Source organism: Manacus candei, unplaced genomic scaffold (genome assembly GCF_025592945.1).
Source record: "Manacus candei isolate 608988 ecotype Guabito, Panama unplaced genomic scaffold, ASM2559294v1 h1tg000002l, whole genome shotgun sequence".
Taxonomy (NCBI): domain Eukaryota; kingdom Metazoa; phylum Chordata; class Aves; order Passeriformes; family Pipridae; genus Manacus; species Manacus candei.
This window is the reverse complement of record NW_026138050.1, coordinates 3,462,856-3,487,581: the sequence shown is the minus strand read 5'-3', so window position 1 is coordinate 3,487,581 and position 24,726 is coordinate 3,462,856. Positions and strand designations below refer to the sequence as shown.

Sequence of the window (24,726 nt, the reverse complement as noted above, 5' to 3'; positions counted from 1 at the left end):
AATGGACGGACGGGACGGACACCGGGCCCTCAGGGGTGGGGGGGACACCCCGGGCAGGCCCCGGTCGGGGGTCCGGCGAGGCCCAGGGACGCCCTCTCTGTCGCTCGGTCCGCCCGGCGGTGGCACGGCGGCACTCCCGGGCCCCGCGGGGACGGAGGAGCCCCCCCGGCACTCCCGGACCCCGCGGGGGTGTCGGAACTCCCCCCACACTCACCGGCCCCTCCGGCCCCGCTTCATTTAACCGCCGCTGCCGCCGCTTCCGCCCGGCCCCGCCACACGTGACCGCGCCGCCCCGCACCATAGAGAGGCGCGGAGAGAGCGGCGCCGGGAGACGGGCAGCCCGGGAGGGCCCGGAACGGCCGACCTACCATAGAGAGGGGGAGGGAGTCCGGCGGAGCCGCGCCACGCCCCCTGCCGGGCGGGAGGTGTGCTCGTGAGGAGGGGGCGGGGCTTGAGGGAAAGGGGCGGGGCCAGGCCCTGCACGTGTGTCCTGGGGGCGGGGGGACAGGGAGCCCTCGGGGGCCTCCATGGGGGGACAGGGACCTCGTATGGGGGTCTGTGCCCCCCCTGCGGGGGCTCTGCTGAAAGGGGGACACACGAGTACTCGACTCAGACTCGCACCCGTCCTCCTCCGCTTGCAAAACATTAATAATTACAGAAAACCGCAACAGAGAAACAGAGACTCATCAGCGTTAATGACTCTTCTTCCAGCTCTCGTTAAGGGGAAGATCATCATTTCCTTCTGGAAACTGAGGATTTGGAAAAGTAACAGGGTAAATGATAAGGTAAGAAGGGAAAAAGGTTGAGGCTGGTAATTAATCACCTGAAGAATGAAACAAAGTGTTCTGCCTGCAGGGGAGGACTTTCATCTGGGCAGTCCGTATAGATCAGTTAAACCAGTTGTATTTCCATGCTTTATCCACTCGATTCCCATACATTTAAAAAATTTAACAACCCTTAACAAAAAAATCTGTTGGATACCAAGAGTTTAAAGTTGTGAGTTTATTGCATATGTAACAAAAATGAACATGACCTCCTGGGTCCAGCCTACTATACAATCACTGTTTATTCCAGCTGGTTCCATAACCACATTAAATAGAACTAGTATTTCTTTAAATACTTTGATTTAGACATAAAATGAAACATTAGTGTACAACTTTCACAAAATAAATCTGCAATAAAAACAGTGGGAAGAATAACAAGGATAGCAGCAATACTTAAAACATGACATTACAAAATAATAATAAATTAAAAAAATACATTATAAAGTGGTTGAGGAACAACAACAACAACAACAAAAAATTAACAAATTAAAACCAGATCCATACTGTGTTTCTGGGAACTTGCTGTACCACACGGCCCTGAACCTGGGCACTGGCTCCAGAGGGCCCGGTGGCTGGATCAGTAATTTACAGAATCTGCTGGATTTTAGAACCACCTCGACTGGAAGCGAGGACAAACTGCTGAGCGAGCGCCGGTCGCACCGTCTGGAGCCTGGAGCAGCCTTTGTGGAGCAGGGTCTCCTCTGACGTAATGCCCAAGTGAACACTCACACCCATCCAACAGTCTCGTTTCTTCCCGGTTGGAAACACGAGCAGAGTGGTGGTTTTCCTACATCCCTGAGCGTAGAGTAAAGGCTGAGGAGCAGGATCAGGGCACGGCAGGGCGGTGCTGACGGACCAGCTGCTGGGTTTGCCGTGAGGACAGAACGACAGACACGCTGTACCTTGTATTCCCTTCGGGCCAGATCCAAGAGTATCCGCGCACAAGGTGGGACGTGGAATGACAAAATGGACACCGGACTCGATGTTATTCTTTGGGCAAGTTTGAGAAGTTAACAACCAGTTCAAGTGCTGGCAGACCGAGTGGGAATGGACACACCAATTCAGACAGCTGAGGTTATCCGAGACCTCCGGGAGCCGCTGGCTCAAGCCACACAAACTCCTGTTGGCACTCCGTCCTTCCCTGGCCTCGGAACTGGCCTCGGGAAGAACAAGCCATGGCTCCAAACCCTCTCTGCCTCGCTTCTTGCTGCTCCTCCATCCACCCAACCAGCTTTAAGGCCTGCCTCAAACGCACGTACAGAACAAGACAGAAAATGTCTTCGTCGTCACTGAAGTGGCACGAAATTGCAAAGACAACACGATGGGAGAGGTGGTGAAGCTGTTGGAAAGAGAACTGAAATAATTAAAAAGACAGTGCCCCGTTCTCGTCACCGTCGGCACGGAGGAGGTACCTTGACAAGGGCTTTAAAATACAGCAAAAAACAGACGGACTTCTCGGAACAACAATCCTTGCCTAATCTTATTTTGTGCATTCAATAAAACACTGACCTAGCAAAGACATTAGGAACTATCATATGCCAACTGTGTCATTGACATAAAGCTACTTGACCTACAGATCTCCAAATCAAGGACTTTTCCCTTCACCTTGCTTGGTTTGCACAGAGCCACTTGTGCTGCAGGTAGAGCTTGTGTGATAGATTTTTGTTAGGGCTGGCCTTTAGTATCTGGGTTTGGGGTCTTTAAACTCCTTTAGTGAAAAATCCACATGAGACTGCATGCAAAGCTTTTGGGCAATAATCCATTTTGCATTTTTCCTATCTGACTGGTTTATTGCACATTCAAACGTACTGAAAGGATTAAATACACTCTATGAACAGGTCTGACTTCGAAGCCATTTGGAAAAAGCCTGGGCTGTGGGGACTCTGCTGCTCAACCCGAGACCACACGGGTGCTCTCTGCCACAGCTGCATTTCCTCTCTTCTCTGCAAGAATTGTGTGGTTTCATTTACGTCCCAACAACCAGAACTGCAGAAACTGGTCCCCAAGTGCCAAAAGATCCCTATAGAACATGGGTCTGAACAGGTCTCTCCTGTAGAGTCTTGCAGGATGAGCATCTTCAGCCACCCCCTGCAAATCTCACTGTATGGTACAATTTCAAACCTCCGATGCAACCCTTACTCCCAACAGCAAATCACAAGAATTATGGTCAATGGCAAAAAGAAAACCACAAACAAACAAAACAGAGAAAGATGCCAGGGTTTTGACACGTGTCTACTTTCTGTCCTATCACAGTTTAAAGCTATTATCAAATTCAATTAAAAAAAGACAAAATAGAAGTATTCCAGTAGACGTCTCCTAAGAATGATCTCTTACCCACAGCTGAATTTCAATGCACTATTCCATAAACATAACATCTGTTAAATGTTTCAGTAATGAATCTCTCTAAATATCAGGCTTGCCAAAGAAGAAAAATCCTATACAAGCAAGTCTGCTTGACTTAGGTCTAGACATGTTTGATAGATAACTGGGTCTCTCTGAAGCCGTGTTATTTGTTAAAATACTGTCTCGTCTTGGTGTGCAAAGTGGAAAAAATGTTAGTGATTCAGGTATTTGATTTGCTTTTGTTTCCCCCGTGTTAGAGATCAAACCTTTTAATATTAGTTTCAGATATTTGAAAAAATAGCCTTATATGGCTCTCTGGAGAAATTTTCATCCCTACAGAACTGAAGTCATAAATTCTTCCAATAGCTTTCCATAACATTTGAAATGTACTCACTATATAGTTCACCTTTTACCTCGACCTCCAAATAAACCTTTCCCAAGGCCAAAAAATTTGAAGCAGAAGTTTGCTCTGTTAACTTGGCTTTTAGTGATTTCCATGTGAGTCTTTAGAATTTAAAGTCAGGCAAATGCATCTCGGGTAAAACAGTGGCACAGAAATCACAGCTCTGGGACTGAGTGGATCTTTATCCTCTGTCTCCTCCTCACAAGGCTTCTCTGCAACCTACTTACATCTGAACAAACTATGGAAAGTAATTTTGCAGGAGGAAATAATTGTTTTCATGTGCAAAACAATTAGATTTCAGCCAGGACAACCAAAAAAGAAACCATTCAATACCATTTAAGCTGTCTCAGATTCCTTCACTTTTCTCAAGGTGAGCCACAGCTTCCACTGGGAGCTTCCTGCTAAGGCAGAACTTGGATTTCTTTACCTTTCAGTTAAGTGTTCATATGGAGGTATTTTCTGCTAGAAGTTTTACTTTTTAAACAGGTGTTTAAAATGTGCAATGCAAATTCTGGTGCCAGTCAGACACTCTGCACCTGCTGGACTCTACAAAGGCTCAAGTTTGATTTAAGACAAACTAACCAGGTGCACCTACCCCGTTGCAAGTTCTCAGCAAATTAAGCTCATTCCTAATTAGACTTTGATTCTCCTATTAAAAAACCCCACAGGTCGCTCACTCTATCACAATATGTGTTACAAATCTAGCAGAATATCCTGTGTAACCAAAGCCAAATGCTGAACTTGGCTGCATTTCGTTTCGGGGGGGGATGGAAGAAGAGGGAAGGGGTTATTGTAACAAAGGGGAGAAAACAGAGTTGGGAACCACCAACAAAAGCCCCGACCCCCCACCCCTCATCCACCAGCGGCGGAAGGGAAACAGCCCCATCTCTAAGTTGTCAGAGTTCTGATGCTTCAGACAGCTTAGCAGGAAGTTCACAGCAAGCTTCTTCTAGCTTTTGATTTGGTGGTCCATGAGCTAGCATCTGTTTCCTTTGGTTGCTTTTTCACTCGACAGCAAACCCACATGTCTCTTCCACAGCTGTCAACAGCTTCTCATAAAGCTTCTCATATGACTCATAAGGCGGAATGTCGATCCGGTTAAAGCTGCAGGGGAAATAACAACACACTGGTGAATCTGAAATATTTATTGGGGGGGAAAAAAATGCTGGAGCAGCTACATATAGATAGAACTTGTGAAAACTCAAAGAAAGCCTCAGCCACTTCAGTGGCCAAAGGAGACGAGATGAAAACCAGCTATTTCTGCAGCAGGAATGCACAGCTTAATAGGGAAGCATTTGGGAGGAGGAGGAAGAGGAGGAGGCCGATGCATGAGACTCGCAAATAAAGCAAGACATGAGGCAGGGCTGCTCCCTGCCCTGCCTGCAGACAGTCTGTGCTGCTGCTGAAACCATTTCCTGCCTCTGATGGAGTGAGATTTCCGTGCAAGGGCTCAGGCTGTGCCTATACTGCACCAACAGCATGAGCTCCTGACGTCTGACATCTGACAAGGATGTAGCTTTGTAATAAAGAAATAAACTTACAAATGTCTCACTATCCAGAATAATCAACTCAGGGATAAATGAAAACCACAGAGAGCAGAGAAGACAAATCAAGTTTTAAGAAAAGGAAATTATTTTGCTGACTGCAGAGTACAGATATTTCCAAGCTAACAGAGCACACCTGGAGTCATCCATGTGTATCCCATGGCTAATCCATACCCCGTACAAATAGAGATGACTCCTTTAAATCAAGACAAATGGAGAGCAAGCACTGCTGTACAGTGTTTCCATCTTACCAAGTGTGGGCTTTTGGAAGGTTGTCTGTGTTTGCATCTATTAAATGGATGGTAAACAGTCTGGGTCCTGCAGCGCCTGTAGAACCTTAGACAGACATTCTAGTTAATGCACTTCAACAAAACATCATTCACACACACAAATTTTGCTGCTTATAAAAAGGCAAGGGAGGAAATTACAGTTCCAGCTGCAAACCCATGTATGTCCTGGGCTAAATCTGCAGAGATATTTGCAGCTGATGAAGGGATGGCAGATGCAATAGGGCTGCTCAAGACAATCAATGTGCAGACTGATAGTTTGGAAAGCTGCTAAATTTGGTATTAACAAAATTGCACCTTCAAAAATGAAAAGACTGAAGTGCAAGAAGGTTTTCCTTGTAAACCACAACTATATATTTTAATTTTGACCATCAATTTACTGTCAGCCAACAAATGGAATGTGATCAGGAGAGCACAACAGCCAAGGCACTGCCACCTTTTCAATGACAAAACCTACAACTTCCAGGAACTTGCTTTAAAGTCCAATGGTTTGTTGCCAAACTAAGAAGGGAGTACAATTCTCACATGAAAAAGTCGTTCAGTCAGCTCTATATTCATGTGGATGTTTGCATGCAATGATTTTAACATCAGTCCACAGCACTGGAGGACACTGAGGAGCCAAAGCACCACATGGTAACAGATTTACCAGCTTCCCTCCCGCAATGTCCGGCAGCCCCAGAGCTGCTGACACATGTAACTCTGCTCTCAGGCTTGGAAGTTTGCAAAGTGCTTAAGTATCAGCCTTACTCTGATACTTTACAAGGGGCCCGTAAATACCACATGGCTTTTATCTCTTTCCCCCCGCCCCAGATTAACTCGGCCTCCACATCAGTCACCTTGTAAAGCCTTGAAACCTTGAAGTGGGACACGCGTCGACCCCGTCACGAACTGCAGCAGCCTGGCCCTCCTCTCCTCATCAAAGGTCTCCACCGCCTGCCAGAACCACTTCACGATGTTGCTGTCTGCCATGCAGTGCTTCAGGCGGGTGTTGGACTTCCAGTCGTTCAGGTCTATCTTATCCAGCCCTCCTATGATGAGCTGTTGGAAGATTAGAAAGCGCTTTAACATTCAGAGTCATTGCACGGTTATAAAAACACACATCCAACCACGTCACGTGAAGCCTGGAATTGTTTAGGTGCTTCAAGCAGCTTTTTGGGGCAAGGTAGCACTCCAAGCCAGTATAGGACAGGCAGTAAATCTTTGAGTTTAACTGCAATGAATTACCAGCACCAGAACTTTTCACAAGGAAGTAGAGTCAGAGGGCCATGCAAGACCTGCTTTATTAAATCTATGTTACCTGAAAGGTACAGCCTCTCTTTATGAGGGTACAGCACAAACCTGGAAGAAGACAAGCCATCTGCTGCCTGACACAGCATCATTGTCCTATGCAGGATTGTCCCAGAGGTGCCAATAACAGCTATGACAGAATCCTGCTCGGTTTGTGGGAACATCTGAGCTGCTTTGTTGTTCCACAACAAACTACAGAAACTTTTCATCTGTTTTCTGCCGCCATTTGTGAGAGGCTCTGACACACACCAGACATATCACTTCAATCTCTTTTCCAGATAATGCCAGGTTGCAAAAAAATAAAAAAAGGAAATCTAACCACCTCCCCATCAACGAAAATAAAAGGCACAGAGAAAACTTCATCCCTCAAAACAAAACGTGTCATATTCTAAATTTCCCCATACTGTTCCATACTGAGGATCACATTTCTGAGAGCTGCCATTCAGCAGCAGCCTTGTTGTGCCACCAAGGCAGCACCCACTTACACTTGTGCACATAATCAGGACAGTTGTGACTGTTCTGACGTGGACAGTATTGAAATATTTAATGGATTTCTAATCTGCCTTTTTAAGCAAATGGAATGCAATAACTTTGTGGGATTAATCAAAATGAATGACTGACTAGCACAAAGCTCCAATACCACAAATGCTTGCTATTCCACAAGTTGCCTTATTTTTTTAAAAAGGCAAAACCAAAGAAAACTTGCTATAACAGGTATTACTTTAAGAGCCTTCTGCAGCTCAGGATTTAATAATAAAACAAATTATTTCCTTTTGTATATGCTCTACCCTTCTATTTTAGTCCCTGTAAACCATGTCCTGTGTGCATATAGAAACAGCCATGCATGAAAAGTTACTGGACAAAGCAAGTCCTGGGGTAGGTAACATGTCAGGTCTTGCCAACAATTCCTCAAACTGGCAGTGCTCCCTCCCTGTTCAGACCACCTGCCTTGAGCATTAGTCCTTGCACAGACACCATGGTGTATTTGTCTTTCCCTGTTTAAGTAGCCCTCTTGATAATATTAATCCAAAGAATGTCTAAAATAAACCACAGAGGGTTTGGTTAAACAAATACCCTGCTTTCTGGTATGTAAATTGGAATAAGTTTTGTGATGTTTTTTTTCCTTGGTTGGTTTGGCTTTTTTTAATCAGTGCTTGATTGTGGATCAAACAAGTAACAAAAAAATACTCCATGTGGATAAAACATACCTCAAGTTCCTTCTGGTCGAAAGGCTTAAGGAGATGTTGAGGAATAAGTTCATTAAAACCTTTCTGCAGAGCCAGGAACTGTGCCTCTATTCCTCTCATAAACCGCCAGTTCACATACAACCTGTGGTGGGGGGAAAGAAAAAGTCAGGGATGATGAGCTGGATGAGACTGGGATATTTACAGCAGAGCTGGGAAACGTTCATTTTACAGAGGAACTTGTTTTAATACACACATTTTGTATTATGAAAGAAGTGCTTATCAGTTCTTTGTACCATCAACAATTATTGCACCATCAACAGAAAAACCAGTGTACAGTTCACAGCTTCATCCTCCCAGGCAATACAATAATGCATTGTGTGAAAACATTCACGTCATTTATGACTCAGGTATTTCCACCCAAAATACTCGTTTCACTAATCTCACTCTATACAAAAAATGAATCTGTTTACTACCTCCTTTCCACTACATTGGCAGGATGTCTTTCTGCTCTGCAATACCTGACATATTCTTTCTTGTTCTCTTCTGTCACTTGAATATTCCTGCCATTTGGTTTGAGTTCATGCTGTAAAATCCTCCCGAAAGCGTTGTGTTCCACACAGAAAGTATGGTCCAGGACGGGGGTGATGTCATTCTCTCTGGGAACAGACAGACAGAGGGTAAACTTACTATTTTTGATATTTTGGTAACTCTCAGTGGTGATGCTGACAGGTATTTGAACACTTAGGTAGTCTTCAAGCTAAACCCATCTGCATTTCACACACGAGAGGAATATTGCCACAATCACCTATTTCTGTATAGGTTAGAGCACGTTGAAGAGCCTCATCAGATATGGGACATCCATCTAACTCTAGCAGAACTCAGGATAATGAATAAAACCAGATACACAGAACCCTCCCACACACATATACATAAACCCAGCAGGAATCTGATCTGCTGTCACATATCAGTGAGATTAGGGAAGAGATCACACGCTGTGAACTCAACATCATCAGTAACTTCAAACACAAAATTCAAACAGCATTTAGGAAAAGAAATTGAGGGAATGCAAAGCAGTGCTGAAGAGTCCCAAAGCTACACTGAATGTTGGATTTTGTTCTGAGTTGTAAGCATATAGAAGCCCAAATTACTTCCATTTATTTTAATTTTAATTGAAGTTGGTTTTCTTTTGAAGGCAGTGGTACTTCCCCTCAGAGCTCTGTCCCAAGTTTGGATTTTGCTAATGTTATATTCTACCACACTCATGCAATGTTTAACAATTTAGTATCTACTTCACTGCAAGGTGAGTGAATATAGAGTTTGCAATGAGAACTTTTCCTCAAGTACCTTGAGCTTTCTGACACGGAAGCAGTAGTTTAATGATTTTGTACAGATCTCCACCATTACAGGTTTTTGCAAATATTTTCTGTAAAGTGTTATCTCACTATTGCCAACAAACTCTACCCCATTTTCTCCACAGTGAGACTGTTGACAAATGCAGTACTTACAAGATCCAGACTAAGCTTTTGTGTAATTCTGGGTCAACAGACTCCAGGTCAGAGAGCTGGATGGGCTTCCCCAGAAGCTGTTTGTAAAAGGGCACCGTGAAGCCCCCGTTGATATAGTGTCCATGGAACACAGCCAGACCCATTATCCGACCCACAAAATGGAAATAAGACAAATGGTCCTGCAGGGAGAGAGGAGAGGTTGGAGAGAGAGGAAAGGGAATCAGCCTTTGGGAAGACACTGACATCTTGTGGCTCCACCTGCGCCCTCGGTGGAACGTTCAGTACATCCTGCAACCCTCCAGGCAGGAGGAGAGACAGTGTTTGCCCTCATAACACAACCAAAATGATTAAATACCTCAAACAAGTCTCTGTGCATTACTTAATTAATAAACTGGACTCTAGACCTCTCAAAGGGCAAAACTTGGAAAAAGAAAATCCCTGTAAAATCCCCAGGATCCAAGAAGATATGACAATTCCAAACAAATTAGTTTATTCTTTGTTTAACCATCAAAATGTATTTGCTCTTGAGGAAGCAGGCCACGTGCTTGTTTCCTTCATTCCTTTCATGTTCCTTTTAGACTGACTTTTGAAAACTGAGGTGTAAGTCCTATGGTTGACATTCTTCCAATCTCCCTCATCTTCCAGTGCAAATGTCAGGAAATGTCATGTCAGGAAGAATTCCCTCTACTAATACAGAACTGCTGCTCCTTTTAGGGTCTGCATCAATATAAATCCTCCAGTAAGAAAAAAAGCAAGCACAGGAGTGTAGCTGAGAAAGGGCAAGCAATGGATACATCCCCAAAAGTCATGGGGTGGGCACTGCTGGGAATGCAATGCTGTGTGCACAACCAACTGCTCACAGTGAAGATGAATTTCATCTGTGTCTTGTCTTCTCAGAATCACTGTGCATCCCAATCAGTACTGAGGAGTCTCAAAGAAATCAGGTACTGATCAAAGGACACCTCCTTTATCATGTTTTTAATCTCTGAACAAAACCCCTCTGCTCCATACCATATCAATATAAAACATTAACACCACCTTATTCTGCTTCACCCTCCAGTTTAAACTCTTTTCGTGGAAGAACAGCTATAAAATACTGCAGGGGACATCTGTTAAAGCAGGAATGTCACTCAGAAATTACTACTTACAGGATTGATAGAAGAGTCTGGATTGATTTGCAGCATGTAAATATTATCTGTGGAGTACTGGAAGAGTCCATAATAGGGATTCAACATTTCATGGCACAGCAAATACAACCACTCTCTGCCCCCAAAAAAAAAAAATAAAAATTTAGAAGGGTGCAACTTCCACTTAAGTTTCAGATAACACAATTATTGTGAATTATCAGTTGTGAAATGCTTATTTCAAAATCAGATCATTCTGATTTTGCCCTCCATTTGCAGATCAAAAAGGTATGATTAAAAACCCAGAGTGTCCTGTTCCACTCACAGGCAGACTTGGTTTAGGTTAGAAGCACTGAAGGGATTATCATCAATTAGAGAAGCTACAGCAAACTGTCAGACAATGCCATCAACTAATTGAGTCTGAACAACACAGGCTTCCAAAAAGATCCTGACTTTGTACAGAGTTCAGCTATTTGCAGCCTACACGATCTGCTCCCCTACAACCTGTACAGGATAAAGAAGTATTCCAAAAATCTGTTGTTTAGAATCAGTTCAATCACTGGTGATCTTTAGAAAAGCTGTTTTCCCTCCAGTTTGGTGACTAGAGAATCTCTGCTTTCAGCAGAGGCCAGAAGGGATGGAGACCAAAGAGGAAGGGTTGGGTAAATTCTCTCAGTAACACACAAGGACCAGAATGGAACTAAAGCTATTTCTGACCTTCCACCTCACCCTGACAAATACCTCTTTGTTGTTAAATTTGGACACTCATCCCAGGTCCAAAATATTCTGAGAGAAATATCCATTTTAATGCTTAGAAGTGGAGCTGTACTGATCTGAAAGACTCAGTTGCAACTAATGGGCAATTACGAAAGACATCAGGGCAACAGGATGCCAACACTGGAGCCACCCAAGGTTGCCTCGGGTAAGGCAGCTCAGAATGTTCCAGCTTCTTTCCTTTGTCCAGGGATTGATTACTGAAGGACACCTAAGTGGGCAATGCAGCCTTTGTGGATTTGAGAAATTTCTCAGTGAATGTACACAAAGCACCTGAGCCACCACAAAGGTGAGCGTTTCACTGATGCTACAATCAGCTCCAGAACCTCAGATCTGAGGCACCCGCAGGGAATTATTGTTATTTTTAAGAGGGAGGCAAGTCCTCGCTAAAATTTTAGCCTTTGTTTGGGATCAGTTCATCTCCACTGCTGCTCCAACAGATCAGAGGGCTCTCCTGAATGTGCCCTGCAAATCAGAAAGGTGTGTTTAACTAAACGGTTTCCGTGACCCGGATCTGACTTCAGAGTCTGGACATCTCCTGAGAGACCTCACAATCTGAGCTGATCACACTTTCCAGTTTCATGACTTTCAGTGGGACAACTATTAAATCATAAACTTGCACTTTTCCAATCTACCATGATACAAAGACCGAAGCTACAACCTCTGCCTGTAAAATACACCACAAATAACTTACACACACCATTAACAGATAACTCAAAAGGGAATGGTATCAGCCACAGGGAACTTAAAGGACAATTTTACAGTTAAAAAGTGTCAGACAAACCCCCAAATCTCACCTTGCTACTCCTCCATAGTCCAGGCCTTCCTCTCCTCGAAATTTCACCATAAGCCTCTTTTTCAAGTCCTTTGGCCTCATCTTCATTATCTGACGGTAGGATTCCTGTGGGGGGATTTGTACAATTAGATATTTTATTTCCTCACTGTAATTTAGTCTATTAAGATTTCTGTAATACTGCAATTAAAATTTCTGCATTTCTGTAATACACGGATTGTTACTCAACAACAGAAGACATGATTGTGCTTGAGTGCCAGTCTGGAGCAAACTCCAATGACAACTCTGCATCACGTGGGGAGTGGGATTCACTCCCCCTCTCATGAGAAGACTTGCTATAACCAACATACAGTTTTACTGAATTCTTGGGTGACAAAACCTGCTCTTAGTAGTAAAACAAATGAAATACCTCAAATATTTCCTCTCTGGATACTTCAATCCGACAGTGACCAGCCTGAGGTTGCTGAAGAGAGAGCTCATGTCTAAGGACTTTCAACTTTTGTACCAAATCTCTTTCATATCTCTGTGCAGGCAACTCCTCCCCCTCTTCCAGTGATCCCTCATTTGGAGCTGGCAAAGGCTGCTGGCTGGGCTCTTTTAGCTGGCATTGATGGCTTTGAAAGAAAAGGAAAATGTTTATTCTGGAAGCATAACAATAAGGGATATGTAAAACAATGATGGAAGAACTCATTAAGCTTCCCAAGTGTGTATTCAGGTGAATTTTTTAATTTTCTAATTTTTTAATTAAGTAATTTGTGTAGCATCATTACCCAAACATTCAGGGATGTAAGGAACACAGGTATTTAAAATAAAGAGTTTCAGCATTTTTGAGCTCCATTTTTATAGGCAAATAAACTGTGGAAGGTTGTGGAGCATGATCACTGAATGCTGACTAAATCTGTGTGGCATTCTCCCATATGGAGACAACTTTCAAGAGCTTAACACAAAAAGAGATCTCTAATGGAACAAACAACAGCTTTATAAATGGAACTGTCTAACAACTGCAACTAATTTTATTCCAGCTCCATGTAAAATGAGGCTGGGGATTCCAACACAGTAAAAATACTGCATCTATGGGTGTCAAAAAAAAAAAGATGTACTTGTCCCAAATAGCTGCAGCTTCATACATTCAACTATCCTTATCCATCAGTGCTTTATTTGGGTTGTGAAGCAATTATTTTTCAGCTACAGAGATTCCCCAGCTGGTTTCAAGCACAGGCAAGTCAGATCCAGGAAAAGTCTGATCTTGGGCACAAGCAGCACTGCTTCCAGGGTCAGTTCCACAATAGTTCAGCTGCCTTTGCATGATGCAGAGCTTGATCTTACTAAATCCTGCTAAACCCCAACTGGCTGTGCACAGTACCAGTTGACCACACTCCAGCTGGCTTTATATTCCTGTTGTCTGGAGCTCCAGGGAACACTGAGCCAGTCCAGGTCCAGCACAATCAGCACAGAGCTAGAACTGCTCATCCACACAGGGGAACCCCTGGCAGACCCTCGACCCCACACCCCAGCAATTCCAGAACTGTGCATTTGCTCCAGCACTGCTGGGGGAAATTTTGTCAAGCCAGCTTAAAGAGATTAGTGCTGTGCCAAAATAAGCAAGGTCTCCCTTAAACCTGAGCAGAGTCAAAACCTTTCTGAAGAGTTTCTGCAAAAAACTTTGATAAAACCAGCACTGAGGACCAATGCTCAGACCCTGAGTACAGCACTGATTGCATCTGTTCCCCAGCATCATTATCATTCAGGTTTTCAGCTCCCCATGACTCTCAAACTGTAGCTAAAATTCACGGTTTAAGAAAACAAACCAGACAGGAATTATTTATCAGGCAAGACTCTTACTTCATGATGTGATGTAGTCGTGGATCTGTGAATTGTGTGGTTCTGTTGTTGTGATCTACAAAATATATTCTTCCTGAAACTGTACTTCTGACTTCCCAGCCTGGGGGCAGAGGTCCCAGTTCATCACAATTCACACTGTTAAGGTCTCTAAAGAGAAAAGCAAACAAGATGTTAATGCACATCTGAAGTTAAGATGAAACCACTTCACACAGAGGGGGCAGGAGGAATGAATTTGGTGCTCAGTGAGGCCATGGAAGTCTTGGGAAGGACAGAACACATTTAGGTGTTGACAGGGACTCTGAGGGCTGTAAAAGGAGGAAAAGACTTTTTTTTTCCACAGCAAAAATTTCACAGAAACATTCCCATTAACGCTAATGAGACCCATGTGCAGAAAACCAAACAATTAAACAAAGGCCTCTGCACCAACCAAAGTCTCCAAACACCCCATCAGTTAGAGGCTAAAGCAGCCAAATACTAAGGTCACTTAAAAAATAAAAATCACCTCTGAAGTTAGACAGAAGAACCCTCAATCCTAACTATTTGACTGATAAATCACTTATAGTAAGGCTTTACCAACAAATTCACCCCTTTCACCCTAAATAAATTTCAGGTATCACTTCCAGGTAGTGTTTGAACTCAGTATGTAGGATGCATTTACACCTAAGAAATTGAAAATTAGGCTCCAGTTCCCTAAGAGAGGGAAACACTAATAGTGGCAAGAAAAGGGAGGAAGGAAACCCGAGGATTATTTTTAGGCACAAAAACTATTGTTAAGTAAAGCATTCTCCAGACAGCTGGCATGGATTCAGGGTTGAAGGCAGCACTTAATGTATTTCCTTACCTAAATCTAACCGTGCAACTTCTGCATAAATGAGTTAACTGAGAGGCTTTAGAAAGGTAGAAATGCTTTGTACACCGGAGGTTCCTTGGTGTCACAGTGAGTATAAGCCAAGGGGATACACAGGCAGACAGACAAGCCCTTGTTAGGCTCCTTAAAGAAGATTATGGTTGGAACCATTTGCTGTGATCAGCTGTGCATCTGAAAGTACTGCAGAGATCTGACTGCAGCAAGTTTTAACCTACATCTCTGCTGAATGCCAAGGTTAGGTTTTTGCACCACAAGCCGGTAGAAGGAGTCACCTTTAACTAAAATAAGTGTGACCTGTGACTCACAAGACACTGCTGTGCCCACTTATATTGCTGGTCCTGAAACCCTGGCTCTGGGATTTGGGCAGAGAAGCAGCAGAACCTTTCATTAGGCTGAACAGATCACTTGAAGAAGAGACAAGGCTTTGGGCAAAAAGCCTGACAGGAGTGACACAAATGAACAAGCACTATCATTTCTTTTCCCAACAATACCAGCTAATCTAACATCAGCTACTTTCTGCCTCTTTCTCAGCTTTATTTTTCATTTCCTTCTATACACTGTGCTTTTATCAACACTTCTGCCTGCACTACTTTATATCATTTCTCTAATATCCTGTATCACACTCCTATATTATCCAGGCAGTGCAGCAGCTGAGAGTTACAAACTTATTGTTTTACTCTTGAATCTGGTGTGCAGGTGGTCCATGGAACAGCCCAGATCCAGAGCTCCTCAAGGAAGAGCACCAGACCTTGCTTACAAAGACCTGGATTAATTGCAGGTTAAGGTTTAAAGAGGCTTTGTTAAATTAATCATGTGAAGGATTCAATTTTCCAGCTGCAAATCACTGGCCTAAAGCATAAAAAACCTCAACTCCATTTCAAGTTTAAATATAACAATCTCTGCTTCAGTTACACGTAAGTGAGCAATAATAAAGCAATAGTTGCAAGTTCAATACTCAAGAAACAATTATTTTAAGAAAGTAGACATTTTTTCTTCAATTTGCAGTCCAAACTGTTTTCATACAAAAAAGTAGGTAAGATTCAGAGATTTGTAGCTTCACCAAAAACCACAGTCACATTGACATTTTAGGAAGAATTTTTCAAACAGGAATTCCTGAAGGGCTACATATTTCCCTCCTTTTGTTTTACATGATTTACAAACAAATAATTTTTTCTTTCAAAAAGAGTAATCCTTGATCTCTGGCGAAAACTTAATTAGAAAGATCCAAAATTACTCTTCTGCTGGGAGTTCCCCCTTTAAATTTAGACAGCCCATTTCACAGAGCAAAGATCCAGCATCCTGTCACACACACACATCCCAAAATCCCCCTGACTTTTAACTATAAATACATACCTTGGTATCCTTGGGTCATGCCATGTGCTAACTCCAGTCTGTGTGTGCAAAAAATAAACCTGTCCCTGTACCGTTGTTCTTTGCTCTATTAAAAAAAAAAAGGAAGAAAGATTGTTTTAAATTACAAATCTTGAAAAAAAATCTGAATAAACAGTTTAAAGCCATTAGAATATTTTGTTTGTCAGATGTAGGAGAAAGCACTGGAGCCATCCCCCTGATCTCTGGCAGAATGGACTGGTTTGTCCTTCTAAAATTTGCTCTGACTACACATTTCAGCATTCTTTTGAAACTCACAGATCCATGCACCAACATGTTTTAGCTGATGTTTTTATTTTTAGATTTTGAGACAACCCAAACCCCCAAACTAGATTTCTTTACTCCTAGATTTGCTGTGCTCTTTTCTACAATTTAGATTCTCCTTAATCCCATCCTCCCTAATCTTCTGTACTACTGGCTGCTTTGTTGCTTTTATATTTTCCTCATCTCTTCTCAAACGTGGGCTCGAACCTACACAACATGCCAAGGGGGAAGGAAAAAATAGCATTATACTGCTCTAGTTTAAAGAGCTCTTTACATTCGTTCTCCCCGGATACACAGCCAAGATTAGCAGTGAATCCTCTGCACCAGCATCATACCACAACCTCATGTTTAATTTACCACCAACCCCTCAGTGTACCCTGGCACAGCCTGATAATTAGCCAGGCTCAGACTCCCATCTGCACTGCTCAGTTCCTCTTCCAAAACACAGTCCACGAGGTGCACGTGGATGCTGCTTGTTTTAACAGGTAAACCCCCTTCCGTGTATTAAAACTGGAGGGTTTTTTTTTTGGTTTTGTTTTGTTTGTTTCTCTGAAATCTTCAGAAAAATTAAAAAGGCTTCAAGCGTGTCCAGCCGTGGGACCCTCCTACCGTAGCCTTCGGGCAGCTCGGGCGACTGGTGCCCGTGGGGCCTGTTCTGGGGGGTCTGCACGTGGGCTCTGACTTCGGGGGTGCGGAGCCGCTGCGCCTGCAGCCGCTGCTCCTGGCTGGGGGACTCCCCGAAGCGACAGTTGCCCCCTCCGGCCGCTCCCGTCGTGTCCGTGTACGGCGCCGGCTCCTCCATGAAACAGCTCAGAGGCCTTCCCGGCCCGGAATCTTCATAAACCGTTCTGAAAATGGGGAAACTTCAAGAGTTTCCATCACAAGAGAAGGGAATGCAGAAATAACTGCTTCTCTCTCTCTCTCCGTTAATCAAGCGCTGTGGCTTTTAACCCAATTTGTGCTGTTTTCCTAATGCTTTAATACCCAAATTTCTCAGGGAAGTGCCACAAGCACTGGTAACAAAAAAACCACAAGTCTTACCCATAAGCAGTTAAGCTTATTTTCTTCAAGTAATTATCCTTACTTTCTGGATAACTGATAGTAGATAGTGGATACATATTCCCGGGTAACATATTAGTCACACTGACATTTAATATTTCTCATGTTAATTACAGCCTTTCCACATATAAACCATTTTTCTAATTAAGTGCAAAGAAAACAATCCTTACCCTTCATTCTCCAAAAGCCCTCTGCAGTCTACTACAGAACCTCCTGTGCCTATTCTGTCCCGTGTCTGTAAACTGACTGAAATAAAAAAACCACAAACTCAGGTTAATAAAAGAGCAACTGCTTCCTTACAAACAACAAAAAGCTAAACAATCCACATTTTTACAGGGGAAAATATTAGGGAAAGTTCTATCCTACACAGGAGAGCACTTCACTTACCAGAACTCCTTCTATAATCTTAAAGCATTACTGATTTTTTTAAAAAGGAGAAGAGAAACCAGAAGCTCATCCCCTCAAAACTTGAGTTTATTTCTGTAAATATCAAACATGTCAGGTTCTACATCTGGGTTTCATGAGGATCCAGAAAGGGAAGCTGGAAAAAAATTGTTCACCACTAGATGTCATCATTAGGGTGAGAATTTGGGGTTTGCCAAATACATTTATATATCACTGAGACACTTGGCTTGGGTGGGGGCAGCAAACGTGGGGTGAATTAGCTGTAAAACTAGCACTGCCTTGCTGAAATTTGGAAATGGGTTACATCAGTCAAAAGTATTAAACCAGAAATTTATAAAATTTCTCTTAGCTCCTCCAGTTCCTTTTTTCCACCTATGGTTCCCTCTGCCTGTCACCTTGGCCAAATGCTTGAGTTTCACAGTGGCATTTACCCTCCCCGAGCTGCTGCAGAAGCCTTGCCAGACGCATTCCCTCTTTTTAACAGTTTCCCAACTGAGAGGAAACAAACTCCTGCACGGGAGCACAAGAAAAATTTCCAGGTTATGTAACTTAATCCCATTAAAATCAGAAGAAGAGGTTTCTTTTTTAACACAACCTTTGTCCCCATGGGGATTTACCAAGTAGCTGAGATCATTCTTACCCACTATTTGGCCTCGGACAGCATCGGTGTCCGTGGGGTTGAGTTTGCATAGATCCAAACGCTGGTCTGCAAAGGAGAATGGGAAAGATCAGCCCTGGGAAGGGGTGGGTGGGAACACTGTTCACTACTCAGGTACAAGGCACAGAGGGTTCTTGATCACCCCAGGGAGGAATTGCTCTTACATCCAGTATCTTTTAGCCTGCTGATGGCATTGGAGAGGAGTCGGACACACCCCAGGAAGCCAGCTCCCTGTTTCTTATGGATTTTTTTATGGTTCCATACACTGATGGTTATGGAATCTGTTTTCCCGACATACCTAGAAAAATACATATTAAAAGAGTGATTTTAGAAATAACAAGCTCTTTTTACTCCACAGAATCGATGCTGTAATTGGTACAAATTCTGACACATTTTAGTACATCAGTCATGCCTCTTTATTATAAATACACAAGTGCTTACGCCCGAAATGCTGTTATTAATGAATTACTGCACAATGATTTCACACAGCATGGGAAATTGATATTGCTGCAGCATGAATTTAACTACAGCCAGCCTCATTAAAAGCTAAACAACAAGTCAATTAACAGACAAAACTTTAGAATTTGTGGTTCTAATAACTTTAAGGAAATAAATCATTACAACAAGGACAGTCTCCTGTAAAAGCTGGATGGCACTGCTCCAGCAGAGCTCACTCCAAGCACTTGTGTTGTGTACCTGACATGCAAATATTTCTGGACTGAAACACCAAAAAGCAAAGTACCAATCCTTTATTAACAGGTGATTTTTTTGCTGAAAAAAATCAGTACTCTGAGAGGGCAGGATATTAAGATATCCCATCTGAGATGGGATATTAAGAAGAAATTCTTCCCTGTGGGGGTGGTGAGGCACAGGTTGCCCAGAGAAGCTGTGGCTGCCCCATCCCTGGAAGTGTCCAAGGCCAGGCTGGATGGGGCTGGAAGCAATCTGGGATAATGGAAGGTGTCCCTGCCCGTGGCAGGGGGTGGGACTGGATGAGCTTTAAGGTCCCTTCCAACCAAACCATTCTGTGTTTCTATGAAATGTGAACAACTGTTGCTAACACAAAATAAAGTTGCAGTGCCAACCCTGCCTTCCAGATAAATCTCTGGCATATTGTTTACTTATGACCTTACAACCAACTCACAGATCATAATGCTGGTTCCATTTGGGGTCCAACGTGTTCTTCACAGTGTCAGTGGAATGGCACTGACCTGACCCGTCCACAACTATTTTTGCAAATGGGTCAGGAAGTCCTGTGGAAGGGAAAAGGTGCTATTAAACACAGCCCTTTGTTTTGGTTCTTCTAAGATAATGCCAGCATGAGCTTCTGCTCCCCCCTCCAAGAAAGGCAAGTTGCCATTATCCTAAAACTATTTTAGTTAATCCTGTCTTTGAGATGGATGCCACTGGTACCCCCCAACACAGAGCTGTGAGCAGCAGACTGACTGTGGTATCATCAGCCAGACCTTCAACTGGAATTTGGGAGCCTTCAGCCTTTTCACCCCTAAATTCTACACAACCTACAACTCAGAGCTACATGTACTCATGTAATGCAGTGCTCCTGCAAGAGGGGAACCACAGAGCAAATGACACACAGAGGAGCCACCACAGTAATGCACCATCTACAAACAAATCTGATTAATCCAGAGCAGAAAGTTACACAATTAGGACATACTTACTGAAGAAATCTTTCTTTGCAAGATTCTTGGCACATAATACTGCAAAACAAAACAGCAGATAAAGAAATCTTAAGACCATAAAACAAAGCTTTCTGGTAATCACATCAGTTAAAATAATACCTGATCATAATTCATAAAAACCACCTAAATATTAAATGTGAGCATTGTTTTCTTTATCTGTGATCGGAATATGGATTTACATAAAAATTCCTTTGCTGCTGTAGTTCTATTGTTAAAACACACAGAAGATTTAATGAATGTCCTTTTGCATTGAAACCTCCTAATTTTCTATACTTTATGCTTACATAAATGCTAAACCAGATTTTTGTTGTTGTTTCAGAATCCACCCAGTTTAGAACAAGGATTACACAGTTTATGAACTAAGAAAATTGAATTCCCAAGTTCTGGGATTCCTGGAAGAGACCTCTATGCTAAGTCCCATCAAATGCAGTGCAACCTCCTGCTCCTTGCACACAAAAGGGACAGGATGCATGGTGAAACAAGACATGGGAGGAATCCTACAACAGCAAAAGCAATCTGTAAACACAGCAAGGTTTGGGGGTAAGTATGACAGGACCTCACTCAGGAGAAAAATAAACATCCTGGAAGAAAAATCTGCATCGAGAAGTTTTCCTTTCGAAGAGCCACAAATGAGACTGATTCCCTCTCTCCAATTCTACTCACCAGCACAGTAGTTTAAGAAAAAATTAGATGAGGAAACTCACATCAATCTCCATTTCTACCAGGCCTATTACCAGCTACGAGGCTAATTTTGCTTTTCCATAAGGACTGCTCAGCAATCCCAGTTGTTTGGCATCCATTAAAAACAACTCTGGAGCCAAAGACGAAAACATTAGAGCTTTAACTTATCTCAAACTAGGATCCAAGAGAGGAAGGTAACCATAAAAGACCTAATTACTTCTGAGGGAATCTCTTTCCTCCAGTGAGGAAAAGAGACCTTTCAGGATGAGAATGAAGGCTCAGAATATACTCAATTCCTCTTGTATAAGCCATTCCTCCCTCTCATCTCCATCTTACCCTGCTCCTGATTTACCCTCAGCCTCACTGTAATTCTATATTGTGGAAAGGGAAGGTGCAAAGGAACAGATACTTTATTTATTTATTTTTTATATACTTCTACTAGAATTCCACCTCTCAGCATTCCCTACCCAACACAGCCAGTAGAATAAAAACTGTCTCACCTCACGTGTCAAGTAAACAGACCAAAGAAATCCACTATTTAACCCAGAAGCTCATGGAAAAAAATACACAAATCCCCGTCTCAGCAATAATTAAAGCAGTCGCACAGGAAACTATTTTTAGAATGGATTAAAAATTACTTATTTCTTACACTGGCAAACTGTATAATCAGAGAAAGCTTCTCTTGTATTTTTCCTTTTAAACAACTGACAAAGAAAGAAAAATCTACAGGACTATGGCAATTCAATGGGAAACAAAACAGGATCACAGAATCACCATCCACTGCTCTATGGAACCACGACAGAGCAACCTTTTAACTTCCTCTTCCTTTTGTGAGTGCTTCAGAGGAAAAAACACCCAAAGACCAGGGACTGAGTACAGGTGAAATCAGAACTTTTGTGTGCTAGTTTCCAGACAACAGGAATTTTAAAGTTCCTGTGAGATTTTAAAAACCCAATAATTCATTTCAATTTGCCATCCCTAATTTTAAGAATAATTTATTGAGCTGGAGAAGCATGACAACTGTAACTTTGTGCATATGGTCTGTCTATGTAATTATTACCTTTATATTTTCAGGTGTGCCTTCTAGAGCTAAATAGCAACATAAATTTCTAAAGTCATTATTGAAGAATTATATTTTTCATTTAACTCTTTTCCCTCTGCCACAGCCTTTCAGTCTACAGCAGATGAGCTCAGCTGCCAATTTTCCACTCGTAGCCTGTGAAACCCTCAATTTTAGGTTGCAAAAATCATTACCCTTTCTTGTAAGAAAAATATTGGCACAGCAGCTAATAGCTGAAATAAACCTTTATGGAGCAATCTCCAGGATCAGGCTGCCCGAGATGGACCATTGGCTGCGTTCCACTATTTGCATATTAAACCCACTAGAGCAAAAAATATTTTCAAGAGCTCTATCTCTTAAAAGCCATAGATTTCTAAATTCCGGTAAAGAAACGGGTGACAAGGGTCAGCAAAGGGAGACTTGGATGTGAAACCATGCCAGCAGTGGAGCAGACAGCCCCTCCCTGCTCTGCAAAGCTGGGAATGTGCCAGATTTCCTTCTTAAACGCATCGACTCCAAGAGGAGAGACCTGTCAGCTGCTACTTGAAGCCTGAAATCCATGAACTCAGGTAGGTCTACCTACAAGGGCTTAAAAAGTTATTAATTTTATCCCTGGTTCAGAGGTGGTTTAGGAGAATGGGATGGATCCTTAACTGGAAACCAGGTGCCCTTTGCCCAGGCCTTGCCCAAACCCCGTCTTTGCCCATTTTCCAAAGTGTTTTTTCTTTCGGTTTTTCCTTCTTTCAAACGAGAAAGGTTTCGGGCTTGTCAGCAGGAACGATCTCCCTGCATTTGTTGCAATGTTACAAAAGGTACTAATTCTCCTGACTTGGGCATTTACATTCTGCCTCCTCAAAGTCAACCGACTTGTTTGAGCCTGACACGGGATTTGTTTATGCTCCGCTCTGGATCGCTGCACAGCGCTGCACAACTCCTTCTTTTAATACAACAGATCCCAAACACCACCGAAACAATGTCTGCACATCCAGATTATAATATTTATAAAGGGATGGGAATGTTTTTTTTAAGTACCTGACATTATTGAGATAATTTCAAAGGCCAAATTAGCCAGCTGGGTGAAGTATTAGCGTGAAAGCATATTTGGCAGGAGGTGAAGAAAGGACGAGCCTTAGACAAAGTCAGTATCCACCCTGGGGATGGAACTTGAGTGAGCTGAGAGGTTCCTCTGCCAGCCCCTGGTTGTCCACCCCGCTTCCAAACAGAAATGAATCATCTGCTGTGGTTCAGGAGGTGCCGCAGGAGCAAGACGGGTGTAGTAAGGAGAGCCCAGAGTGGCACCAATGTCTGAACAACCCAGTTGAGAATTGCATCAGAAAGCTGCTGCTCCACCATCCCTGCAGCAGGAGCAGCACTTTCAGGAAGGAGGCACAGTCTGGGTGAGGACAGACCCAGCCTAGAAAATCAAAGCCTTGGTGTGTAAGTTCTCCTCCTGAGCTGTCAGCACTCAAAGGATGGATGTTGGTCTGTGAGAGAGTCCTCACATCACTGACTCTGCATCAGCACTGGATTTATTCACATACAACACAGAACACCTCAGTTTGGAAGGGACCCATAAGGATCACCAAGTCCAACTCCCATCCCAGAGCACTCTGTTAAGATGCTGCAACTGTTTCCAGCTGCCCAGGGTACAAACAAGGCAGTTGTGTTTTGAGACCTGGGGGGGGAAAGTAAAATAAATAAGGTAAGCAATGAAAATATTCCGTAGGTCCCAGCCCATACCAATGCAAAACAGCAGGCAAATCTGCACCTGGGCCTGCATTCATTCCCACTTTGCAAGTTAAAGGGACAAGCCTCCTTAGTCAAATGAAGGACCTTTACATGTGGATATGATCTGAGCTACCACGGCCTTCAATTTAGTACCCGGGTTAATTCTGGAGACAAGACAAACCAGCAGTACGTCCACATCTCCCTTAGGAAAGGTGTGGGGGAAGGTTGCAGTGAAAGATCCTGGCAAATACACCTTTCAGCCATCTCTGGCCTTCCCCTGGATATTCCAGGTTAATAATTTATGCTTGTACAAACAGGCAGCCAGATTCCAGGATATATTGGTTTTACTTTCTGACAGAAGATAAACACAGGCCAGCAGGCTGATGACACAGAGAGGACTTCACTTAGTATTTCCTTCTCTGTAGACCATCTTTAATCACAGAGATATGCAGAATAATCATTACAAGCATCACAGGTTGGTTGGTTAGAAGACAGAAGCAAAGAAGAACAATGAGGCTTTGGAAGAGAAAGTAATAAAAGATCTTGACATAAAATGAAACTAAAGTTACTGCACACTACCAAAATATGACAAAAGCCACAAAGCAGGTCAAATTTGATGCATCCAAGTCATGGAAACATCTCTGCTAATGCTTCAAAGTCTGCCCAGCTTTTGACTTATGAAGTTGCTACCCTGTGTTGGAGGTAGAGTTGCTTCAGCTCTCCTGTCCAATAGCAGGACACCAGCTCACAGCAAAAATCCCACCATTCTGAAAAACAGTTTTTGGAAGGCTGCATGGCAAAAATAATGTGCCTGAAGTGGGAAAAAAATCTCCCGAAAGAAGGAGAAAAAAGCAAACATCAGCTCTTCACCACACGCCGCTCTAATGGCCCGAAGCTCACGGGCCACAATTAAAATCTTTGCTGAATCTGTTCTGTGAAATCACGTCTCATCCAAATGGTTCCGGGTATTTTGTGGAAAATACTCTGAATACCACAAGCCA

The 24,726-nt window shown here is 43.0% G+C and overlaps 2 protein-coding genes across 7 annotated transcripts in view; both read right to left on the bottom strand.

Moving 5' to 3' along the window:
• RNF216 (ring finger protein 216) overlaps positions 1-388 on the bottom strand; it is a 77,309-nt gene extending 76,921 nt beyond the window's left edge. Inside the window, exon 1 of one of the 3 annotated variants that reach the window (XM_051777920.1) lies at positions 369-388. The gene's annotated coding sequence lies outside the window, so the exon portion shown is untranslated. Of the gene's footprint in view, positions 1-214; positions 296-368 lie in introns of those variants that run through there. The other 2 variants (XM_051777905.1, XM_051777910.1) reach the window with 2 other exon arrangements.
• A 599-nt stretch (positions 389-987) lies between these two features.
• The window catches only part of SMURF1 (SMAD specific E3 ubiquitin protein ligase 1), a 45,571-nt gene continuing 21,832 nt past the window's right edge, over positions 988-24,726 (bottom strand). The window contains exons 2-18 of one of the 4 annotated variants that reach the window (XM_051778020.1): positions 20,236-20,274; positions 19,701-19,809; positions 18,721-18,854; positions 18,539-18,604; positions 17,664-17,739; positions 17,044-17,297; positions 16,135-16,219; positions 13,914-14,060; positions 12,481-12,685; positions 12,076-12,179; positions 10,529-10,643; positions 9,381-9,559; positions 8,394-8,531; positions 7,897-8,017; positions 6,238-6,439; positions 5,366-5,450; positions 988-4,674 (exon numbers count right to left, since the gene is read on the bottom strand). In XM_051778020.1, coding sequence (XP_051633980.1) covers positions 4,575-4,674; positions 5,366-5,450; positions 6,238-6,439; positions 7,897-8,017; positions 8,394-8,531; positions 9,381-9,559; positions 10,529-10,643; positions 12,076-12,179; positions 12,481-12,685; positions 13,914-14,060; positions 16,135-16,219; positions 17,044-17,297; positions 17,664-17,739; positions 18,539-18,604; positions 18,721-18,854; positions 19,701-19,809; positions 20,236-20,274 — 2,159 coding nt within the window. In that variant the 3' untranslated portion in view covers positions 988-4,574. The remainder of the gene's footprint in view (positions 4,675-5,365; positions 5,451-6,237; positions 6,440-7,896; positions 8,018-8,393; positions 8,532-9,380; positions 9,560-10,528; positions 10,644-12,075; positions 12,180-12,480; positions 12,686-13,913; positions 14,061-16,134; positions 16,220-17,043; positions 17,298-17,663; positions 17,740-18,538; positions 18,605-18,720; positions 18,855-19,700; positions 19,810-20,235; positions 20,275-24,726) is intronic. The other 3 variants (XM_051778030.1, XM_051778040.1, XM_051778049.1) reach the window with 3 other exon arrangements.